Source organism: Aulonocara sp. 'chitande type north' Nkhata Bay, linkage group LG4 (assembly GCF_057382095.1).
Source record: "Aulonocara sp. 'chitande type north' Nkhata Bay isolate Kocher_YH1m ecotype deep benthic linkage group LG4, A_spYH_male_GT1.1, whole genome shotgun sequence".
Lineage (NCBI taxonomy): Eukaryota > Metazoa > Chordata > Actinopteri > Cichliformes > Cichlidae > Aulonocara > Aulonocara sp. 'chitande type north' Nkhata Bay.
This window is the reverse complement of record NC_141347.1, coordinates 5,624,634-5,647,827: the sequence shown is the minus strand read 5'-3', so window position 1 is coordinate 5,647,827 and position 23,194 is coordinate 5,624,634. Positions and strand designations below refer to the sequence as shown.

The 23,194-nt window shown below is 44.0% G+C and overlaps 1 protein-coding gene across 6 annotated transcripts in view; it reads right to left on the bottom strand.

Moving 5' to 3' along the window:
• The window catches only part of LOC147331832 (syntaxin-binding protein 4), a 60,236-nt gene extending 37,983 nt beyond the window's left edge, over positions 1-22,253 (bottom strand). The window contains exons 1-7 of one of the 6 annotated variants that reach the window (XM_086288118.1): positions 22,094-22,234; positions 21,274-21,340; positions 20,493-20,704; positions 13,281-13,354; positions 7,431-7,526; positions 5,173-5,242; positions 5,012-5,086 (exon numbers count right to left, since the gene is read on the bottom strand). In XM_086288118.1, coding sequence (XP_086144244.1) covers positions 5,012-5,086; positions 5,173-5,242; positions 7,431-7,526; positions 13,281-13,354; positions 20,493-20,539 — 362 coding nt within the window. In that variant the 5' untranslated portion in view covers positions 20,540-20,704; positions 21,274-21,340; positions 22,094-22,234. Of the gene's footprint in view, positions 1-5,011; positions 5,087-5,172; positions 5,243-7,430; positions 7,527-13,280; positions 13,355-20,492; positions 20,705-20,793; positions 21,143-21,273; positions 21,341-22,093 lie in introns of those variants that run through there. The other 5 variants (XM_086288113.1, XM_086288119.1, XM_086288114.1 and 2 more) reach the window with 5 other exon arrangements.
• Between the last annotated feature and the right edge of the window lie 941 nt (positions 22,254-23,194).

The following is a 23,194-nucleotide window of genomic DNA, read 5'->3' as shown; positions in this document are numbered from 1 at the left end:
AAAATGCAAGAACGTGGAACATAAAATCAGCCTTTATGCGGATGATGTGTTGCTTTTTCCCCAAAACTCACAAACCAACCTTTCTGAGGTAATTACTCTAATAAACTGGTTTTCAGGTGTTTCAGATTATTCACTTAACTGGTCAAAATCTACAGTTCTTCCAATTAACTGCTCCTTCCATAATTCTTCTTCTGCCCCACTACAATCTGGAAATATTAAATATTTAGGTATTAATGTCTCTCCTAAGCTTTCAGACTTAACTAAATTAAACCACATCACACTTCTAAAGAAAGTAGAAGGCGATCTGACTAGATGGAAATCTTTACCCATATCACTCATGGGAAGGGTCGCCACTATAAAAATGATGAACTTGCCAAAAATAAATTACTTATTTTTAATGATCCCTAACAAACCATCACAAGATTGGTTCAGATCTCTGGATTCGTATATTTCTAAATTCCTTTGGAAAGATAAACCCCCGCGTATCATCTTAAAAACACTTCAAAGAACCAAGGATAAAGGAGGATTAGACTACCTTATTTTCAACAATATTTCTTAGCCAACAGGCTTCAGTTCATCTCAGGATGGTTAAAACGTACCTTCTTAGATGAGCCCTGGCTAGATGTTGAACAGGCACTATGCAATGATCTAGAGATCTCAGACCTACCATTTATCAGCTCAAACATCAAAAGACATGAATGGTTCAAAAGCATCAACATCAGTTCTTCTCTGACAGCATGGTGGGAGTTTCTAAAAATAACGGAGTCTTCATTAATCCCATGCAAACGTACACCTATCTGGAATAACCAGATAGGCGCCATCACCTAGCGGGGGTGGGGGGTCATTGTTTGGTCCCGCCTTCGCCATTGTGGTTGATGTGGAGGTAGGGACGGGCTTAGGGCGTCTGGAGAATCCCTAGGGACGTTATCCCTGGAGGGCTTAACCCAGGGGTTGTGGTCATAACCTGGTTAGTGGCTCTGGTTGCTCTTAGAGGGTGTTCTCCTTGTGGCTGCGTGCAGCAGGGCTGGGGAGGGTCTGTGCTGGTGGACGTAGGTTACTGGCCTGGTAGCCTGGCTGCCCCTGAGTAAATCCGGGGCAGGCGTGGGGGCTTGGGGTTCGGGGGTGCTTCGCCTCCGTGCTGGGGCTCTGGCTGGGCCTTGGGGGCTTAGGTCCCTGTTGGTGTGTTGCCGAGGTTGTGGGCGGGTGGGTGCACGGGGGCTCAGCCTTGGCGCAGGGGGCCTCTGGCGCATCTGCCTAACTGGGGGGCTCTTTAACTGACAGGGAGTTTGTTCCATCCTTGCAGGAGTCCACTCTGCAGGTGGGGGAGAGTATAGGAGAGGTGGGGAATAAACTTAACCTGGGTGTCTACTGTCTTGTGCAGTCTGGGAGATGATTAAATGTTAGGGTGGGTACAGTTTCCTCTGTGGTGGGGTCAGGTGGGCTGCCCCGGGTCCTGTGGGGTTGGGTGATCCTGCTGCCGTAGGCCCAGATCTTGATGGGCGTGGGCTCCCTTGCCTTGGTGGGTGCCGAAGGACGGGGGTGCCTATTGGGGTCAGCGGGGCATCTTGCTCCTCCCTTCTTTTCCTCCCCATCCCAGGCTGCCTCCCTCTTCCCGCTCCAACGCACCCACCCACTCTAGTAGGGCCTTGGGGTGCGGGTGTGTCACCAGGGTGCAGGGGAGGCATCCCCCCCCCGTCCCCTTCTGGCAATCTGTGCCTCAATTTTATTCCACAACTCAGACATCCACATTACTCACAGTCTCATAACACATACATATAGGGCCTTGAGGGTGGGCACGTTAACAGCGTCCAGTGGACGGTCTGTGTATTCAACCCCACCTCTGGCGCCGGTGCCCACCTCTCAATTTTAAATCCATGTAGACATTGAGGGTTCTCGGGAGGGGCCGTGCTAACACCTGCTGCTCTCTGGCAGCAGCACCATGCTCTCCCGTGTTTTAAATCCACCTTGAGCGAGAGGGGGGAGGTATGGGGTCTTCACACACCCCTGTTCTCTGCTGGCCATCTGGGCGGGGGGGGGGGGCTGGGAGAAGGTGTTGGCCGTCCAATTGGGATCTGGGATGCGGGGCCTCCCTGCTGCTGTGGAGCCTGGGGCGGTCTGCTTGCCTCCACCCCGGGGGAAAGGGTAACATCTCCTGGGTCTAGGTGCCGTTTCCCCCTCCAGGGGTGAGGGTACCTGGACCTGGGGTATAGAGTTTGTTTGGGGAGTGTGATTGTGTGTACAGTGTCCATGTATGTCTATCCCTACGTTGAGTGAATGCTGAGTATTTGTATATGTGTGCATGAGGGTGGTAATGCATGTTTGTGTCTGTGTGTGCCGGTTTGTCTGTGTCTATATGTCAGGTCGGGTCTTAGACTCCACCTCTCTGGGAACTCCCAGGCCCTCCAAGGCCTATCTCCCCTCACCAAACTCCCTGCCGGTAACTGATGCCCTCAGGGGTCGGTACGTTGGTGGTTCTTGGTGTCCGGGGCTGGGCGCTCAGGTATGTACCAGCTCACTCCCGGTGACTACTTGGTGGGGCCTGGTGCCTGTTGGTCGGTCAGGCCTCTTCCTGGGGCAAAGGGGGCCCTCGGGCCTCCGGGCCTGCGGCTCGGTTCACTCTGGCACAGCTGGCTGCCGGCAGGGCCAGCGGGCACGCCACTGCAGCCCCCTCTGGCTTCTGCTCCGTGGCTACTGGGTGACCCCTCATCTGGGGCTCTCCTCAGCTCTTCCCAGGAGGGTGGCACAGATGCCCCTCCGGTGGTCCCCCTTGGGCTCTCGCACTCTGGGGCCTCTGGATGTCTGGAGGCTGGATTGCCTCCATGCCTGCTTCATGCCCTGGGGGACGGGGCTATGGCTCTCTACATCCTCTAGCACAGTGGTTCCCAAACTTTTTTTTGCTGGGCCCCCCTTTGTTTTACAAGAAAAATGTTCGCGCCCCCCCGCGTGCAAGCACACGCACGCGCACATCCTCCAACCACACACAACCATATTTTGCTCCATTGCGGTTTATTTCACACCTCAAACATTTAGTAAACAATTAAGCAAATACAATAATCTGCAATAAATTACAGGTAGTAAGAAAATAAACTACTAACTCTTTTACGCTACGTCCACACCTACATGGGTATTTTTGAAAACGCAGCTGTTTCGTCCACATAAACGACGTTTCGAATCACCGAAAACTGAGATTTTTTTTAAAACTCCCTTTTTGCATTTACGTGTGGACGAGGAATACAGAGTCTGCTCTAGCAGACCATTACATGGGGAAACCTTTTGAATACAAGCGCGCTGATCCACACAAGTGTGCACACGGGTGTTCACTGTTCATAGACATAAACTACACCTCTATCAACAACATTTAGTATTTACTGCTGTTTACACTTAGCTAGATTAACGTGATGGTGTTGTGTTTAGTATGTTGCTCTGTTTTTTTTTGCTTGTTTTCTCTTCTTCTCTTTTTAAGTGCCCTTTTTCACTAAAAAAAAGAATAAAATAAAAACGTGGATAAAAACTTCATCCTTAATAAAAAAGAAAAAAAAAGAAAGAAACAGTTGGAAGTCACTCACACAGAGAGACACAGATTCTCACACACTCACTCAAATACACACACACACACACACACACACACACACACAGTGCCTTGTCTTAGAACCATTTGGGGGTTTTACGGTGGGAGGTGCTTGTGTTGTATTGTAACTGTCATGCCAATAAAAGGCAGCAAGAGGAGGCCGTTGTTGGGGTCAGTCTACGGTAGGATTCAGAGAGCTTTCTGAGACACCGGCCAGGGCCTCCCTTGCTAGCAAGTAAAAGATGTTCGCCTTGTTTTTGTCGTTAACGAGAATACGTTTCTAAACTAGCGGGGCTTGTGGAAACACAGACCCAACACCTGCAGCATCAGAATCTGTGAGTAGAACGGGGGGGCTCCACGCTCTGTGTTTACATTTTTGAAGGGAACTTGTTTACCTGCTCTCATTTACTGTTTTAGCTGTTTGGTGATTGTTGAAACAGTTTTGTGAGCTTTAACCTGAGATTCTGGCATTTCTGGTAAAATACATAAATATTTAAAAATCGATTCAGGATTTAATGAATGCATTATTCAAAATGAAATCAGGGAAATTGATTTTTTTAAACCCACCCCTAGTGACACCCGGGGCGATCGTGGCTCAAGAGTTGGGAGTTCGCCTTGTAATCGGAAGGTTGCCGGTTCGAGCCCCGGCTCAGACAGTCTCTGTCGTTGTGTCCTTGGGCAAGACACTTCACCCGTTGCCTACTGGTGGTGGTCAGAGGGCCCGGTGGCGCCAGTGTCCGGCAGCCTCGCCTCTGTCAGTGCGCCCCAGGGTGGCTGTGGCTACAATGTAGCTGCCATCACCAGTGTGTGAATGGGTGGATGACTGGATATGTAAAGTGCTTTGGGGTCCTTAGGGACTAGTAAAGCGCTATATAAATACAGGCCATTTTACCATTTACCACCCCTGTCCACAAAGTGGATTTTTTGTTTGTTGACAGTATAAAAAAGGGATTCTTGATGGACCAGATACATCGGCCTGTGGCTGCATCACTAATCCAGCCACAAACCACAGGCACTTGCTCTGCATTGCCAGCACTACAGAAACGAAACTTTGTGGCTTAAGGAAGGATTTAATAATCAACTCTCAAACCTGCTGGGAGTTTGATTCCCTTTAAACAGTTGTACAGGTGCAAGTTCATGGTCTTTCTGTAGGCATCATGAAATGCATCCAAATACTCCACTGCTCGACTAGACAGCAAGGCCTGAGAACTGATCATTTAATAGCCTGGCTCCCTCACATCACTCACAGAACCTTTGGGCCCTCTACAAAAGCAGGACCTACAGTAAACCAAGACAGTACTCCTTTTTGAACAGCATTTAGGGGGCATTACTGCTGTTTAGGGCAAAAAAAATGATTTTGACTACCACACACAAGCTCATTTTTATAGTCTGCAGAGAAACAGTGGCATTAACACACAGGACTGTAGACAGACTTCTGCTTACTTTGCTTCCTCATCTCTGGCTACAAGAAGTCGCATGTGATTGGTTGCAGAGGCTGCTCTCAAGATATCCACAGCTCTGTGAAACACATGCAAACACATTTACACAGATTGTCTTCCAGCATCACTACTGTTAACATGAGAGCAGTGACTTTAGCAGATTACCTTTCACTTGTGACACCTACTAGGCTGTCCCCATTCACTTCCAAGATCTGGTCCCCTGGCATCAGGTTTCCTGTGAAAGGTTAAACACAGATTACATGCAAGTGCAGAGGGGAGCTGTCAGCTGGACAGCAGTGGTTCATTTTGGATGTTTCTTTCTTTTGGGTTGACCCCAAAACGTGTTATATCTTTAAAGAAAGTGTTGTCAAGAGAATGAGCTGCCAGGTTAGTTATATATAATGCAATATAATATTATATAATAAGCTCAAGTTATTCATGCTAAGTTATTTCTAAATCAATAACAATTATCCATTACTGTATCACGTTTGTGTAATCGAAGAAAACCTCCGTTTTGCTAGAGTTATCTGATTTTTACTCTTCTGCAAACGTCTTAGAGTAAGTTTAAAAAGAACATAGAAAACAAAATACAACATTGTTCACTTCAAATGAAATATTACCCAGAAAGTGAGCTGCTTGGCTGAGGTTTTCACTCTCAGAGTGAGTCCTTGTTCCATTATACGAGCTTCTTTCAAAGTTTTGTTTCGGTCATGGATTGGCCTCCCCAAAGCCCACACATTACTGAAGCAGTGTGAGATCATCTTGACAGAGAACAGACCAAAAGGCAGAAACATCCAAAGAAGAGCTTTGAATGTCCTTCAAGAAGCCTGGGGAACGATTCTTGAAGACTACTGAAAGAAATGACAGAAAGCTGCCTCAGAGAGTTTAGGCTGGGCTGAAGAAGAAATATTCCCAAATAGTCCCTTTCAAATTCGCTGGAACTAAATGAACTCTCTTTTTGCCTTATATCCTATAGGACCCATGAATGTGTCTTACAGAAAAAGGGATTTATGATATGAAGTCCATCCAGCCATGGGGGGTGGCTGTAGCTCAGGAGGTAGAGCAAGTCATCTACATCTACTTAGTGGTTTGATCCGTGGCTCCACCCTAGTCTGCAGGCCAAATATCCTTGTACAGTAAATGAGAACAAGAAGACTGTAGAGAGTTCCACTGGGATTAAAGACCATCCGTTTGATGCTGAGGACTTTGATTCTGCACATTGTGTGCCGTAGTCTGAACCTGCTCATGGTAACATTTATCTGGCCACTTCAAAGACTGTGTTCACTGAGTTAGATGTCTGACAGACATGCTGAATGGTTATGATGGATTTTTTTCCCTCTAGTGACACCAAACATGCTGCGTACCTCAGCTTTAAACCAACATGAGACTCAGTTATGAGTTAAACAGCAACATCTTGCACATTTTAGTGTGAACTCACTTGGAATTGACATGAAAATCTTAGTGAGGAGTCGGGGATGTGAACTGTGAGCTCAGCTCTTCTGACTGCAGTTTAAATGTCAGACTGGTGGGTCAGGAAGAGACCAGCACTGCGACAATACAGCAAAACCCTTTGATCTGTATACCAGCAACTGAAGAAGAATGTGGCCTAACTAAAGTCAAGCATATGTGGTGTTCTGGACAAGCTGTAAGAAACAAACAACAATTTTTACAGACACTTCTCTCTTTGCCCTATATCCATCATTCATGGTGCGATACACAAAAAGTAGGCCAAGACAATCTTGTGGTGTATATTATTCATGTTTTAATACTCACAGGAGATATGCTCCAAAAATACTTGTTCTCACTGCAAAGGTCTTCAGTCAGGCCACTGTCAACGTTCATTTCTATTCTTTGGCTTTTGGAGTCATTCACATGATCTTCATGAATGGGAAAATTTAGCACAAGGGCTCGCTAAATTTCTACATTATGTAGTAAAGGCACAAACAAAGGATTTGTGCATTTAAAATAACACCAGCACTGCTGCAGACTGCATGCTTGGTCTCAACAGACATGTTCAAGGTGTTGCTGTGAAATATCGGAGGAGACAATGGAAATGTCCACAAATAACTGCTGTACTGTTATGTGGCTTTTCTATAGGCCAAGCCAACTTGGTCCTCTTCACCTCTTTTGAACTTTCTGGGAAATATTCAGGAATTACCCATTCAGTAATACTGCTTCACATAGAGCCTATAAATGTTCAGTCATTCTCCAACAGAGATGTTGGAGAATGACTGAACATTTATAGTCCCACAAGTATTTTCTCTTTTTCTTATCGCCCCAATTCAGAGGCGGAAGTCGAAACTTTTACTGCCTTTGTTCTAGAAATATTATCTTCTGTGTTGGGGGTCAAAGTAACTAGTCTAAATTCAGACTGTGCTGTTCTAGCACAGTCTGACCAAAGGTTTCTGGATTTCAAGTCTTACCATCAGTTGAAGCAAGGCCACCTGGTAAAATCCGTTTGACGTAGACTCCAAACTCCTCTCCTGTTAGCTCCTTCACTCCACCTATCACTTTAATTCCTGTAGAGAGAGAGATAGAAAAAGAGTACTTTAATGGGTTTTCCAGTGTTTCTTTAATGATTTTTTGCCCTCCAGCCACTTTGTGCCTTGTAAAAAATGATGACAGTGGAGTCACTGCCTGGAAACAATGCATCATAGGGAACACTCTGATTTCCAGGTTAATGACAGTCCTGCAAAAAACCTGCTCAAGCACAACAGACAGAGGTTCATGTCTCCTGGCACACTGTTGTCAGATTTCTTCCATCTATGACCTGGTTACATTTCTTACAGCTCAAAGGGGTTCATTTGACTGACGGGCTTGAGGTGACTGCTCTTATGATTTGGCATTATATAAATAAAACTTAATTGAATTTCTGAAACAAAACGAGCTGGTTGGACTGTGTGCATTTAGACTGTGTTTTCCTGTCTCTGAAACCTGTGCCACTGCAACCACTAAGCATAGAAGAAAGTCTTTATGACCAGATCAAGCTTTATGTAAAGCACTCTTACTTTAATGCACTTTCCCCCGTACACTAAATCACCACTCCACCACTATGTCACTGTTCCACACCATTTCCACAGTAAGAAGCAATTCAATTCCAAACAGAAGAAATGCCCCTGTGGGCCTGTGAGCTTGAGGGTCCTGCTCAGTATTTTACTGTTCCTAGGACAGCATCCTTCTGGACAGAGATCTCCAATGTTGTTCCTGGGATCTGCTGGAGCCACTTGCCTCGCTTGGGAGTCACTGCTCCAGTTACCACTGGAACCACTGTTAGCTTCACCTTCCACATTTTTCGAGTTCTTCTCTCAGCCGGTGGTACTTCTCCAGCTTCTTGTGTTCCTTCTTCCTGACATTGCTGGTATAGCTACTAGAGATGGACTGATCCGATATTACGTATCGGTATCAGTCCATCTCTAATAGCTACATCTATTACTGCGGCCATCTCTGGTTGTCCACCACTACTATGTCTGGTTCGTTTGCCATCACCAGTTTGTCCATGTGTATCTAGAAGTCCCACAGGATCTTAGCTCAGTCATTCTTGACCGCCCTAGGGTGCGTCTCCCATTTTGACCTTAGGACTTCCAGGCTATACTCGGCACTGAGGTATTCACTAAGCACGCGGTCAGTTATAGTCATCTTCCTGATGTACTCGTGGATGTTCGTTGTCTCATCCTGGACTGTGGTTCTGACATTCAGTAGTCCCGGGCCTCCTTCCTTCCACTTAGCGTCTCAGGATGCTGGACTTGGGGTGAAGCCCTCCATGCCCGGTAAGGAGCTTCCCTGTCTTATTGTCAGTGGCTTCTATCTCCTCGTTTGGTCACCTTATTATCCCAGCAGGGTACCTGATCGCCAACAGGTTGTAGGTGTTGACAGCCTAGATCTTGTTCTGACCATTCAGCTGACTCCTCAGGACTTGCCTGACCCTCTGCAGGTACTTGGTGGTTGCAGCTTTCCTAGTCTTTCCCATTTGCCTGTGGGATCCCCAGGTACTTGTAGCTGTCCTCAGTGTCTACATGTTGCCTTCTGGTAGCATGGTCCCCTCTGACTACCTTCCTTCTCTTGTTACCATCAGACTACACTTCTCCAGTCTAAATGATGGATGGTGACTTGTGCTATTGGGTTGAAGTTGGCCTCTAGTGTTGTACACCACATCCCCATTGAGTTTCTGATGAAGGCTTTTAGGGTCCCGTTGATCTTATATAGTTCTAGGATCCATGTGTAGAGCATCGAGTCATAGGCCTTCTGGTAATCAGTCTCAGGTGACTGCTATGTCTACCAGAAGCCAGTGTTTCTCCTCTGGTATTCTTGCTCATGTGTCAAGCCATGTGCCTGTTTATCTTAGCTGCTATGATGCCTGACAGGAGCTTCTATGTGGTACCGAGGCAGGTTATTGGCTGGTATTTGGATAGGACCAGTCCCTTCTGGGGATCCTTGGGGATCAGGACCTTCCGGCCTTCTGTTAGCCATTCTGGGTGCGTTTCATCCTTTAGCAGCCTCATTGAGTTCAGTCAGCTTCTTCAGCCAGTAGGCGTGAATCATACTGATCAGATCAGCTGATTAGTCTCAGTGATGGTTGCAGTAGGGATTGTCTATAGTGCTGCATTCAAGTGCTGCTTCTAGTAGACCTTCAGAGGGTAACTTGTGTAATCTTTCTAACTGGCTACAGAGGACCCAGGTTTCCAGCTTCGGCATGATGCAAAGGAGCAAAACTCCAATGTGGATAGAAAACGAATAATAATAATTGTAATAATCTTATCACTACCAATTAAATGTAAATAATTTAAGCAACAGTAACTATAACTGAATCAGTGGACAAAATGATTCCACGTTCATGTGTTTTATGCACACTTTACACACACAGCTTCTACAGCTCCAACAGCCCATCTGATTCCTGCACGTGGATCTTTCATCACTGCACTCCACAGAGAATATAGTAGAGTTAACGCTGAAATCAGGCCTTCTTTAGCTTAAGGCTTCCACTGGCCTGCTGGAGCCAACACAGAGTGTTACAACTAATTGGGTCTGGAGTGAAGGGCTCGAGTTAATTATCGCCTGGTGGAACAGTGGGGTTTTAAAGTTCCTTGTCTCAGTCCTCCCATCCTTTTATACTCTTCTCTGAGGAAAACAGTTTCTTGTTCTTTTAAGCCTCAAAGCAGTCTCCTCCCCTCATCTATCATCAGATAAGAAAAACATGCAGCTGGAGCAAATATGAAAGACTTGCATCCCTTGTTCTTATTCAGCTTTGCATTTACTTTCCGAATCATTACTTCCCATTCACAATGAGTCAAGGGCATATTTCTTACACAAGAACTGAATGTTCCAGATCTAAATAAAATGTGGGGTTATTCAGTGTGATTACAAGAGGTTCTTAAAATGGTTTCTTATTCCCCAGATAACACAAGAACATGAAATATAAAATGTCTGTTGAGTAGGGAGAGTGAGTTTTGAAAACCGTCTTCTTTAAAGCACAAGCTGCAGATACTGCCAACATGTCAACAAAATGAACTGTGACGGACACGATTTTCACTGCAAACACCGTCCCCTGCCCACAGGCTGATGCTGTGCTGCTTTCAGCTGCACTAACAGAGAGATTCAAAAGTGCTGTCCTCCATATGCGATTGTATGCTACAGTGTGTACAGCAGCCCTTCTCCCTGCTGAAAGCTACATGTGTGCACTAAGGAAGCCTTAAGACTTTAATATATGTATCAGAACACTGTATTCACCTGCATGTGCTCAGGTTGGATGGGAATTAGTTGCTTTGCTTCTCACCTGCGTGCACATATTGATACACAGGTTGGCTTTTACGCATCTTCATTCTTCAGACTTTTTGGCTTTCCAGTAAGTCAAAAAACCTTTGACACTGACACATATGTATAAATACAGCACAACCAATTACTTAAAATCACTGTTATGCCAAAAGCATAACTGGATAGAAAATAAAACCCTCACAGTGGCCAGTTCATGACCGATGGTTATGGACTGGACTCCTCAAAGCCCGGACCTCAACATTATTGAAGCAGTGAGGGTCATCTTAAGAGAACATCCAAAGAAGAGCTTTGACTATCCATCAAGAAGCCTGGAGAACCATTCCTGAGGAACACTTAAAGAAATGACAGAGTCAGAGTCATGCTCAGTCTGTCAGCTGCCTGAGAGAGTTCAGGCAGTGAAGAACAATAAAGGTGTTCACACCAAATATTCACTTTCAAATTCTCAGTAAATCACTGGACCCATTTCTCATTTTCCTAGCCAAATATATATTGCATAACATACATGTACGCACTTTACAAAAGCATATAAAATGCACACAAATTGTGTGCATTTCTTTTATTTGTCAAAATAAATGAGAAAACAGAGCTGCCCTATGTACTCTGACTCTCTGAATTCTGTTATTTAATATTTATTACTGCTTTAAATGTTACATTTCAAGAATAATTACAAACTGTATGTTCAGAACTTAAACATATTCAGTTTTATTTATATACTGCCAAATCACAAGTTGCCTCAGCAGTGCACACGTTCTTTATGCCATCAGCTTCTGCAAACGTTACTAAACATCAAATCATGTAAGACATCATCTTGGACATGTCAGCAATAATAGAGTAATACAGTTCTGTTCTGAGGAGATTTACACAACCTCATGAATATATATGTGTGGACGTATAAATATGGACATAAATATATCTATATAAAGCAGTTTTGCTTCACTGTGATGTTTGGCAGCTTGACAGTAGTTGCATTCATGGACATGAGTTGTTTTTTCTTGCTTAGGCACAAGTTGCAGCAGCACAGTGATAGTGCATAGTAGACAGTGGAAGTGGAGGATAAAAACAACAGCAGCTCCTGTATTCTTAACCCCACTCAGTTAAGTAGGTTATGGCTTTGACCTACTTCCCCTGCTTGGCAAACACAGTGATCTGTAGCATGATACCTACTCTGCAAATCCCTTTAAAACGCAGACTAATATTATTTAATCTACTCATTGTCATGCTCCATCGCCAGTGGTTAGTGGAGGATGGTTGAATAAGGCTATGTAGATGATTCAGACTTGGTGTAAAGAACTGAATTCTGTTGGGTCCAAAATGTTGTTTTTTTATTAAATCCATGGCTTCATCTCAGCTTGTATGTGTTTGGTCAACTATTGGGTATAAAGTGTCAGACCACTACGTCCTGTGAGGGGAACAGTTTCTCTCAGAACTCAGGTTATGTTGACACACCTGCAGAAAGCACGAGCTTTATTCACGAGGACAAGTTTTTGTCCGAGTGTGTGGCCGAGCCTGAAGTGGATGTCGTGCTTGGAGAAGCTTCTCCTCTGATAAACCTGCTACACAAGGGATGACAATGTTTTTCCGTTTGTCGTTCAGTTTCTACGCAGCTGACCTTCTTTCCTATGCATCTTTGCTGATTTGACGAAGGTCCTGTTGGGATAACCACATGTTTTAAGAACTTTCTATCCATGCGTGTTCCTTTTCTTTCTCTTCTCTCTGGTGTTGCAGGGTCCTGATTACTCCAAATTTGTGTTCCACAGGATGTTTGGAGTCAAAGAGTAGGTACTAGTCTGTGTGTGTGGGCTTCAGTGTTGAGGTTTCCATCTTCCTCAATGCATACAGCACAGTCCAGAAATGGCAAACTATTATTCTTCTACTTCTTGGGTTTTGATTTTGACCCAGATGTCATCCACATATCTGTGCCGGTCTTTAGGGGCTGTTCCTTTGAAAGAACCAAAAGCTTTACTTTCCACTTCCTCCTTATAAAGGCTGGCTGCAATGGCTGACACTGGGGAGCCCATGGCACATCCATATTTTGATGTACAAACCCTGGTTGTATGTGGTGGTGAGGCGGGGTGAAGCTGATTCTGTTTTCTATGGCGCGGTCTTACTGTAGGTGTTGGTAAGTTTTTGTTTGCCATATGTGGAACTTCCAAAATCGTTCTTCTCCTTTAATGTCTTATGGAAACTGTGCTTTGTCCACAAACTAATGGATCACTAAAGTCAACGTCATTTCATGGACATTTTTTTACTAAATATGTTACAGTACAGTACTGGCTACTTTTTAAGTAATCACTATTTGAATGCGGATCCTAAGTCAGACGTGAGCTGTGTAAGCAGTCAGACAAGTGCGAGTGAAAAAAATGAAAGAACTTAAGTTGAGCATCTTATTGAAGTTAAAGAGCCAGAGCAACATCTACAAGCAGCAACACATGTGACCTCTGCAAACACAAAGGAGAGTAGTCGAGTGTTGAGGTGTGTGGGGACAGAAGTATGAAAAGACTTACCTAGGCCATTCTCACAGTCTGTAAACTCCATGGAATGAACAGCCCGGTCAACTCCGTATGGACCCATTAGTGTCCTGTTAGAGGTCAGTGGATAAAAAGGAAGCAGGAAGCAGGGAAAGGAAAGAGAGTGAGGGAGAAAAAGATGACGAAATAGGAAAAAAAACCCAAATCTAACTATTTTTTTCACAGGCTGCACTGCTACACAGTCAGAATCCATCCATCACATAGGAGAACTATAGTATTGGGAACTTAACCTCAGATAGCTTCTCCTGTCTAGGCCTGAGACTTTGTCACCACACACAAGGCAAGGAGTGTGTCTTCAGTGTGTGCTGCAGATACTTCATTGTGAAAATTAGTCTTCTATTCATGGTACTGTCAAAAATCTTTCTCAAATTATGAACACAAAAGAATTCTTTCCTCACACTGCTGTTTGAAGACAAGACCAAATACAGCTGTGACAGTAGCAGAGGAAGCAGAAATGAGACGGCAGCATTGGGTAACTCCAAAGCATCTTGGTAAGATCTCACACAGTGAGCAATTCTCTGAGAGATAGGGCTGGCACACATGTTGTTCGTCTTATGCAATAATGCTGCACAAGAGGACTGCACACTGCAGCTTTCCCCTTTTCCCTCTTTACTAATCCTCATCTAACACTTGCAAAGCATCCCTTTGCTTCCCTCATTAGACACTACTAAAGACAATGCAGAATACTGCAAATGAACAAACCATAAATGTCACTTTTTTGGTATCTGGAATGATGTCTTTTTAGCACTTTATTTTAGTTTGCAGTTCCCTTCCTGTCTACACCCAAATGACAAAAAGGACTATCAATATTTTAGCTGCAGAGGGTTCGCCACTGCTGTCAGTAACAACAATGAGGCTGAACTTCGAAAGAAACACTGGCTGATAACACAAAGATGCAACGTTCAGGATGGAGCTGGACCTTTCAAAATCATCTGTTAAGGATGGATATACAGTCTCACACTAGAACAGCGGGATTCACTGTTGATTTTTGTATTTTTGTGGTTTGGATTCATTTTACTGCTTTGGGCTGTCTTTGATTAATGGTCATGACAATTTGCATATTAATGATGAAGAAACTGAGCTCACAGCCCGTTGTTCAGTGGTGCTAGTTTCAGTTTTTAGGCAAATGTACTGTTTATAAGGTTGGGGAAACCTGCACTTGGATGAGTGACGAAACGTTTCTCCTACTGGAAATGCTAATTTGTATTTGTATTCCTTGGACCAGAGAGCGGGTTTCCACTTTGCTACAGTCCATTTTAAATGAGCTTTGGTCCAGAGAATCACTGATCATGTTCACATATGGCTTCTTCTTTGCAGGGTGGAGCTTTAACCTGCATGTGTGGACAGCACAGGAAGTGTTCCTGAGCCCATGCATCGATTTCCACCACACAATCGTGTCTGTTGTTAATGCAGTGCTGCTTGAAGGACCAAAGATCACACAAACAAATGAAAAAAAGAAAATGAAAAAAATTGTGAAACTGCACCACAGTTTGTTGGCAGTTTTTTCATCAGCCTCTCCACGACACTCTTTTCATACCCAGTTGTGTTACTTACTAGTTAACCTGATTAGCTGCTAAATGTTACTCCAGCTGTTTCTTTTGAGCACCACTTACTTTTCCAGGTTTTTGTTGCCCTGACCCAATTGTTTTGAAAGATGTTGATGCCATTTTCATGAAATACAGTCCTGAACAAAACTGTAAGACCACTTGAAAAATGGCAAAAAATCCTATTTTGCATGTTTGGATCTTAACGAGGTACCAAGTCGAGCTTCAACATGCAACAAGAAGGAATGGGAGTGACACAAAACATTTTTTTGAGCATGCAAACAATGCTTAAACTGAAACAGGCTGTTTTACAGCTGATCAAAGTTTAGGACCACACCTCCAAAAAACCTGTAAACCCACCAAAACAGAAATCAATGTTGCAAACATGAACTCAGTAATGAGTCGCTCCACAGTGATTGTTGATCACTTCAAAAATTCGTTGTGGCATGCTTGATGCAAGTGTTTCCATGAGGTGAGAGGGAACATTTCTCCAAGTGGTGAAGACGGCCGCATGAAGGCATCTACTGCCTGGATCTGTTGTCCGTTTTTGTAAACTTCCCATCCCCAAAGGTTCTCAGTTGGATTTGGATCAGGGGAACACACAGGATGGTCCAACAGGGTGATGTTATTGTCCTAGAAGAAGTCTTTTGTCCTGCAGCATTGTGTACTGTAGCATTGTCCTGTTGATAAACCCAGTGGTTACCACACAGACGAGGGCCCTCAGTCATGAGGGACACTCTCTGCAACATCTGGACACAGCCAGCAGCTGTTTGACGCCCCTGCACCTCCTGAAGCTCCACTGAAGGAAAAAGCACCCCAGGCCATTATGGTCCCCCCTCCACTGTGGAACGTAGAGAACACCTCGGGTGGGATCTGCTTGTCATGCCGGTAACGTTGGAAACCAACAGGACCATCAAGGTTAAATGTGTTCTCATCAGCGAATAAAACTTTCTTCCACCTTTCAATGTCCCATGTTTGGCGCTCAAAGTCCAAACAGTCAGTTCTGTGGCGTCCAAGGACACGAGGCCTTTGAAGACCTTTCTTGTTTTGGAAGCCCTTCAGTCTGAGATGCCGTCTGATGGTTATGGGGCTGCAGTCGGCACCAGTAATGGCCTTAAATTGGGTCGAGGATCTTCCAGTGTCTTGACAGCCAGTTGGATCCTTCGGCTCTGTGCTGGTGAAGTTGTTTTGGGTCTTCCACTTGACTATTTTGTTCCATAACCCTCAGGATCATTTAAGAAATTCCAAATGACTGTCTTACTGCGTCCCCACCTCAGCAGCGATGGCGCGCTGTCAGAGACCCTGCTCATGCAGTTCAACAACCCGACCACGTTCAAAAGGGAACGTTTTTTGCCTTTGCCATCAGAACGTCATGACAGTGAGACTACCTGACAGAAAATGATGAATCCACATTTTAATACAGATTTGGCCTTAAGGCATGTGGACCTAAACTTTTGATCAGCTGTGAAACAGCCTGTTTCAGTTTAAGTGTTGTTTTCAATAAATTGCATGATCCAAAAATGTTTTGTGTCACTCCCATTCCTCCTTGTTGCACGTTGAAGCTCTACTTGGAACCTTGTTAAGATCCAAACATGCAAAATAGGATTTTTTGCCGTTTTTCAAGTGGTCTTAAAGTTTTGCTCAGGACTGCAGTAAAATGTTTCAGCTGAAACATTTGATGCTTTCTCTATGTTCTATTCTGAATAAAATGTTTTTACACCACATCCCAACTTTTTTGGAATTGTAGTTGTACAAAGGTCACATTGGCCAGGAGTTGGAAAGCAGCCATGATGGTTCACGTAACATCTCCACATATATTTTAGAATGCAGCTGGTAAAATCCACAAAGAGCATTAAACCTCAGAACCAGCACGGGTCAGCTGATTAGTCATTTCCTGCCATTGAACAGCTACAAAGGTTCCCCCCTTTCCCCAGTCCCAGTTTAACCCTCAGGTCTACAGGTGTACGGCAAGCTGAGTAATTGTCCTAAAAAAATTGAGTGCACTGAGTTATATCACATTCAGACCAATACAGTGGCAAAAGCTAAACCCATAGGCATAACCACAGACAACATAAAAGATGGATGAGGCCAATGTGAAATCACCGACTGCTTGTTTCCAACCTGGATATGGCAGTGAGGGGTGGATCCAGCCATGAAACCACCCGCTCATTGGTTAATGCCTTGTGTGTTTCCAGAGGTGACAGCAGATTACCCATGTAACACTACAGGACATACAGTTTTTATGCAACTATAGCCGTTAACCCTTGCTGGCCTTTTGAAAAGAAAGGTATGATGGCGCCTGTGTTTGGCTCTGCCGCTGCCGGGTGCAGTTTGTCGCGCTCTGCTACTTTGTGTTATTTTTTTCTGCTCTGCTGTTCTCACTTAGTTTTAACGATGTATTGGCTGCCTTGGTGTATGATCGTCTGGCTTTGCTATCCATCCAATCCTCTATGGTGCCTCACAATGTCTCTTCGTCCTCCGCCGGTATTTTCCACCCGCCTCCATCAGCTGGAGCCTCGCTAGGCACTTTCGGCGGTTCCTCTAGACCACGGAGAAGGAGAGGGAGAAGAGGAGGTATTTGGGTAAAGCTCAGGCTTTACTGGCGGCGGGGTTTGGCTGGTAAGAAACGCCGAGCAGACCTTGTCTCCTGTGCTCGGAAAAGCTCCATGGAGGGGGACTTGTCTTCCACTTCCCTGTCTGAGGAGGGTTTATCCAGACTCTTCTGCCGTCTGGCCCTTTATTCCCTCGGTGAGTGGATTCTACGAGCGTGATGGCTCAAACGTAGATACTCAAAAGTAGTGATGGGATTTCCGGCTCTTTTTAGAGATCCGGCTCTTTCGGTTCGGCTCACTAAAAAGAGCCGGCTCTTTCGGCTCCGAACTGGCTCTTCAGGTTGTTTTGTTGCTTTAATTAATTTATTATTAACAATAATATAAAATTATGCACAAAAGGAATTACTAACGTAAAAACAAGTGGTTTTATTTATATATGTTTATATATAAATATATGCGGTGGCCCCTAGAGACAAAACACGTACAAACTCCAAAACACATTTCTAGCATGAACTTAACTTCCAAAGCAGAGCTACTAGATCACTTAAATTACACAATTGAAAGCATGTGTGTATTGTTTGTGTATTTATACACAGGCACTCATATATATATTCAAATAATTTAAAAAAAAGTTCATTTACCTGTTATTACCACACACCAAATCCGGTCGTTGGTACTTGCTGGCTTGTGTAGCCACAAGATAACAAAGGCTCAACACTGCGCCCAGCATCCTGGAGCACTTCTGTTGTCTTTTGTACGTGTTTTGAGTTTTTATGTGCTTCTGAGTTTTTATATGCTTCTGAGTTTTTATGTGCTTCGGAGTTTGTACGTGTTTTTACGTGTTTTTGGAGTTTTTACGTGTTTTGGAGTTTGTACGTGTTTTTACGTGTTTTGGAGTTTGTACATGCTTCAGAGTTCGTACGTGATTTGAAGTTTGTATGTGCTTTGTCTCTAGGGGCCACCGTAAATATACTTTTATTTATTCACTCCACATAAAATGTAATAAATAAATCATATAATACAAAAATCAACTATTCACATTTCAAGTTTTAACTATTTAAATTTTCAGCTTTTTCCTTTCACAAATTTAAAGTGAAAAGAACACAAAACACTGCAAACCACAACACAATTAAATATAAATTATAATATGAAAACTAAAAGAACATGCATATTCTCTGTCATATGGACCTGCATGAATAAACTTTCTCAATCCTTTATCATCTGCAACCGAAAATAGTTGTGGATGATTACTATACCTTTCTAATGTTGTTGTCCCTGCCTCTCTTTCTCTCTCTCTGGCTCTGTTCCTGTGCTACTGAGTGTAACTACCGCCCCTCCCCCCTCTGCCCAGCGTAAAGCACAAGGCTCGCGTGCAGAGTGAAGCGGAAAAAAGTGCGAGAGAGAGAGAGGCTGAGAGAAAGAAAAAAAAAAAACCCACGTGACGGCTCGCGATAAGGAGCCGGCTCGCGTCGTTCACGTCAAAGAGCCGGCTCTAAGAGCCATTTCGTTCGCGAACGACCCATCACTACTCAAAAGTATCTATGTCCTGTAACTCGAGCCCCTGCAAATACTGAGGCTTCTACCTCGCTGAATATGGCGCTTTTTAATGCTCAATCTCTGTCTAATAAATGCCAAAAATGAGCTCACTCCACAGAAACAGCCCTTCTTAGGGTCTCAAATGACATTTTGATGAGTAATGATGCAGGAAAATACTCTGTCCTACTTATGTTGGACCTCACATCGGCTTTTGACAGTGTTGACTACCACATCCTCCTTGAAAGGCTTCAACACTGGGTTGGTGTATCTGGAACTGCCTTAGAGTGGTTCTCCTCATATCTACATCACCGATCCTTTTCTGTGATGGTCTCTGGTTTTAGGTCATCCTAAATTCACATGTGACACCATTGCTATCTCAGCTTCACTGGCTTCCTGTGGAATTTAGAGTCCATTTTAAGTTCCTGGTCTTGACATTCGGAGCCTTGCATGGACTGGCACCAGTCTACATCTCTGATCTGCTACAGCCATATGTCCCTAGCAGGTCCCTGAGGTAATCAGATCAGGGCTTACTTGCTATAAAAAAGACTAAGATGAGAACTAAGGGTGACAGAGCTTTTGCCACTGTGGCCCCGAGACTGTGGAACTCTCTCCCCCAAACATTAAGAACTGTGGACTCAGTCGTTGTTTTTAAAAAACAACTCAAAACTCACCTTTTTAACTGTTTTTGATTAATTTTTGCCTGTTTTATATTGTTTTTTTTCCTTTTATTATTTGTTATCTTATGTGCAGCACTTTGTGACACTGTCTAGAAAGGTGCTGTATAAATAACATTTTATTTATTTGTTTGTAAGGTTCATACAGTCTATGGGCATGACCGGAGTCACGAATACACTCGCTGAAGCTTGGTGCCATTCAAAAAACTCAGTGGTTGTGTTGTTAGACACACATGGATGAAGTATAACTTGTGGCATGAGAAACATATTGTAAACATAACTGAAGCAGCTCCACACTGCCGACTGCATCATTCACCCTAACGGATAAAATGTCGATGAGACAAGCTTCCAAACGTCTGTCAGTAAATGTTCCAACTTTGGTAAAACATGGATCATCAAATCAGCAACATTTACAAAATCAATGAGCCACACAGTAAAAGCACAGACTGAACATTAAATGTCCACAATGGAACCCGCTACTGAGAGCCGATAAAGTGCCTCATAGAGGCTCTTTTCAAAGGAAACTTGGGACGCACTTGGTCTCTGATGTGGAGCTCATCCGTTTGTAGCGCATGCAAGAAAGATCACTGCATCATTTCACGCGGAAAACTAGAACATATCGATAAGCCTGAGAGAAGAGCACGAAGCACAGCTCCGTGTGAGACACGAAGCAGATCCACGCGCCTGTGTTACAGACGGACAGTCAGCGTCACGGTTACCAGAAAAAGACCGAGAAGACACGCGGTGTGTTTGGTTTCCACGGGACAGAGTTATGGTTAGTAAACGCATCTCCGTGTTTCCAGAGTTCAGCTGTCAGCATCGTGTCACCGCTGCTGTCACACAGACTAACCTCTACCTGCACACGCAGCCGCTCGCCTTTACCTGCTGATGATCACCGCTCCTTTGTACATGACTGAAAACGTTGGCATGTTGACATGGAGCCCGGTTCTCCGGTGAGACAGGCGGAGGCTCGGTCGCAGCGTTCAGCCTTCAGCCAGCAGCCACATGATGGTGCACAGGCACTAATTCCAGCGAAGCAGCCTGTGCGCTCCAAACATCTCCACCTTCAGCCACACGGTTAATCTCTTACATAACTAAAGTCGGCGGAAAATGAAAAAAAAAAAAAACCCTCTGAGGCTGGAAATGATTCGGTGGTTTGTTTCGCACACATTTCTCACCCTACCTGTCATTTTCTCTTGCTGTGGCTGTGCAGCGGCTTTATTTGTTGCTGGGAACAGCTCCATTCAACGGAATCTGCCTTTCCCCCTCTCTCTGGATGTTTGTGCTACTTTGATGGTAACGTGTTTAATTGTGTTTGGCCTCGTTACGCGTGAACATGAGTCTTTCCATAGATTCTACCCACACTTCCATTTGTATCAACCACAGCTTCTTTTAAGACGATATTGGCCACTGCGCTAACAAGTTCTTGTTGAGCCAGAGAGGAGGGGCTTACGAGCCTTTAAACACATTAATGCACAAGTGCCCTGCTCTCCATTTAGGAACTGCAATTTAATCCCCAGATGACATCCATTACTCTGCCTTCATCTTTAGCATTCAGACCGTCTATGCTGTCATCTTCACTACTCAAACAACGATTCTTCATTTTGGCTTTATTTTGATCAGCTAATGTTACAAAAATGCGAGAAAGAAAAAGAAAAGTTACCACAGTGCTGTCTCAGCTCAGTGCTGCTAGGAAGCTTTTTTGTTAGAGACAGCCTCATCCATGATCCCTAAAATGAATTTAATGCAAAGACAAAATCAATCAATCAAATGGAGGCAACAGCGCTTAAAGATACAACACTGGTGACTGTAACTGAGCTGTTTCTTGTGTGTTTCCACCCAGCAACATGACTGTGCCCCTCCCACCGGACACAGGTAAAACCTGCTGAACCTGCCTGTGTTTGAATTCACTGTTACACTACATTCATAAATGGGGGAGCGCTCCAGTGTACACTCTGTAGCTTCTTTTTGATTCAGTTTGGTGCGTAACTTTTCTAGATTTGAGGTGTAATTTTCTATCAGTAAAATATCCTCACTGGCAGGTACAGCACAAGTGGAGGTTTGAATAGAAAGAATACACTAAGTATATTTTTTAAGGTTCTTGCTTCTAGAATTTCCTGACATTGTTATTACATGTAGATCCTTACAGTGTCATTTGCAAATTGCCCAAAGGCACGTAATAATTAGAAAATACATAAACATTTTTCTCATATGGTAATTCTAGTTGCTGAAAGTTACCCCCCTACACGAATAAAGAAATGCATGGTGACTGGTCAGTAATTACACCATTATTTGTGTGCTGTATTAAAAAGTGCTGCCCCCAAATAAACTTTCTGAGTGACACGGGCGTGAGGCTGCAGGAGGTCTTTGACACAAACAATAAATAACAGGAAAATTCATAGGAACGTTTCCTGGAGCACCGGGTGCTGAGATATTCAGCTTCAGCCTGAGACACTGAAACAGCTGAAAACCTGAAAACCTACCTGGCAAATCCTAGAGGCACTTTGAGTCTTTGAAGCATGTCTGTGCTGTGGTGCAAAAGCCTGGACGTTAGCTTGTGGTTGTTAACATATGCTCTGCATATTTCCAATCACGATGCTCCGCAGCTGCCAGCAGATATGGAGAGTACCAATTGATGAAGTGATGATAAGCTTATGCACACAAATCCATACAGCACAAGCACGTGCTAAATATAGGCCTCTGTAAGAAGGCTGTTCAAATACTCCAGGCACAGATCAGACTGTATGACACACACGGAGTTGCTTACAGCTCAGTGGGGTTTTCTTGCTCTTGTCTGCTTTGCTTCAGTCTGTATGGCTATTACTTCACACTAAAGCTGCCCTAATTATCTTTACATATTTCCTCTTTCATTCCTGCTTCTTTACATTTTCTTCTTAACTCTTTGAGTTCTAGCTACTGTGCATACTAACGTTTATTAGTTCTTAACTTCACATCTGTCTCTGAGCTTCTTCCTTCTTCTGTTTTTGCATTTAGCTTTACTTCCTGCCTGTGACTGTGTTGATTGTGTGCACCTGTGTCTAACCACCATTAGCATTCACTTTATGTGTATAGTCCTGTATTTGCCTCAGTGTGTTTCATATACAACCTGCATGTCCCTGGAAAGTACATTTAAACTTTTAGTCTGTACAACATAGATTGTTTTGAGCGGAGTTTTGTCCATGTTAGCATCAACACAGCCCGGGTCCATGTTTATATCTGTAATTTTGATCAGAAATTGATTAAAACAAAACAAAAACAACAGATAAACTAAAGACACCCAGATTTGTTCAGCAAAAATAACACATTGATGATGTTTGAAGCATAAACCCTATCACTGATGTTACCATTACCAGCACTAAGCTGCTATGTTAGCTTAATGTCCCCATTGTGATTCAGATGTCACTGATGGGGTAAAAAGCCAAGCTATGAACTAGAGTTTCACATCCAGGTCCATGTTTGAGGCTTGGCTGTGCGGAGATCCCACATCGCCTGCATGGGTTCATTAGACACAGTAAATAGCTGTGCTCAGTGGGGCAAGCAGGAGCCCAGAGAGAACCAGCATGGCAAGTTTGACAAATGAACCC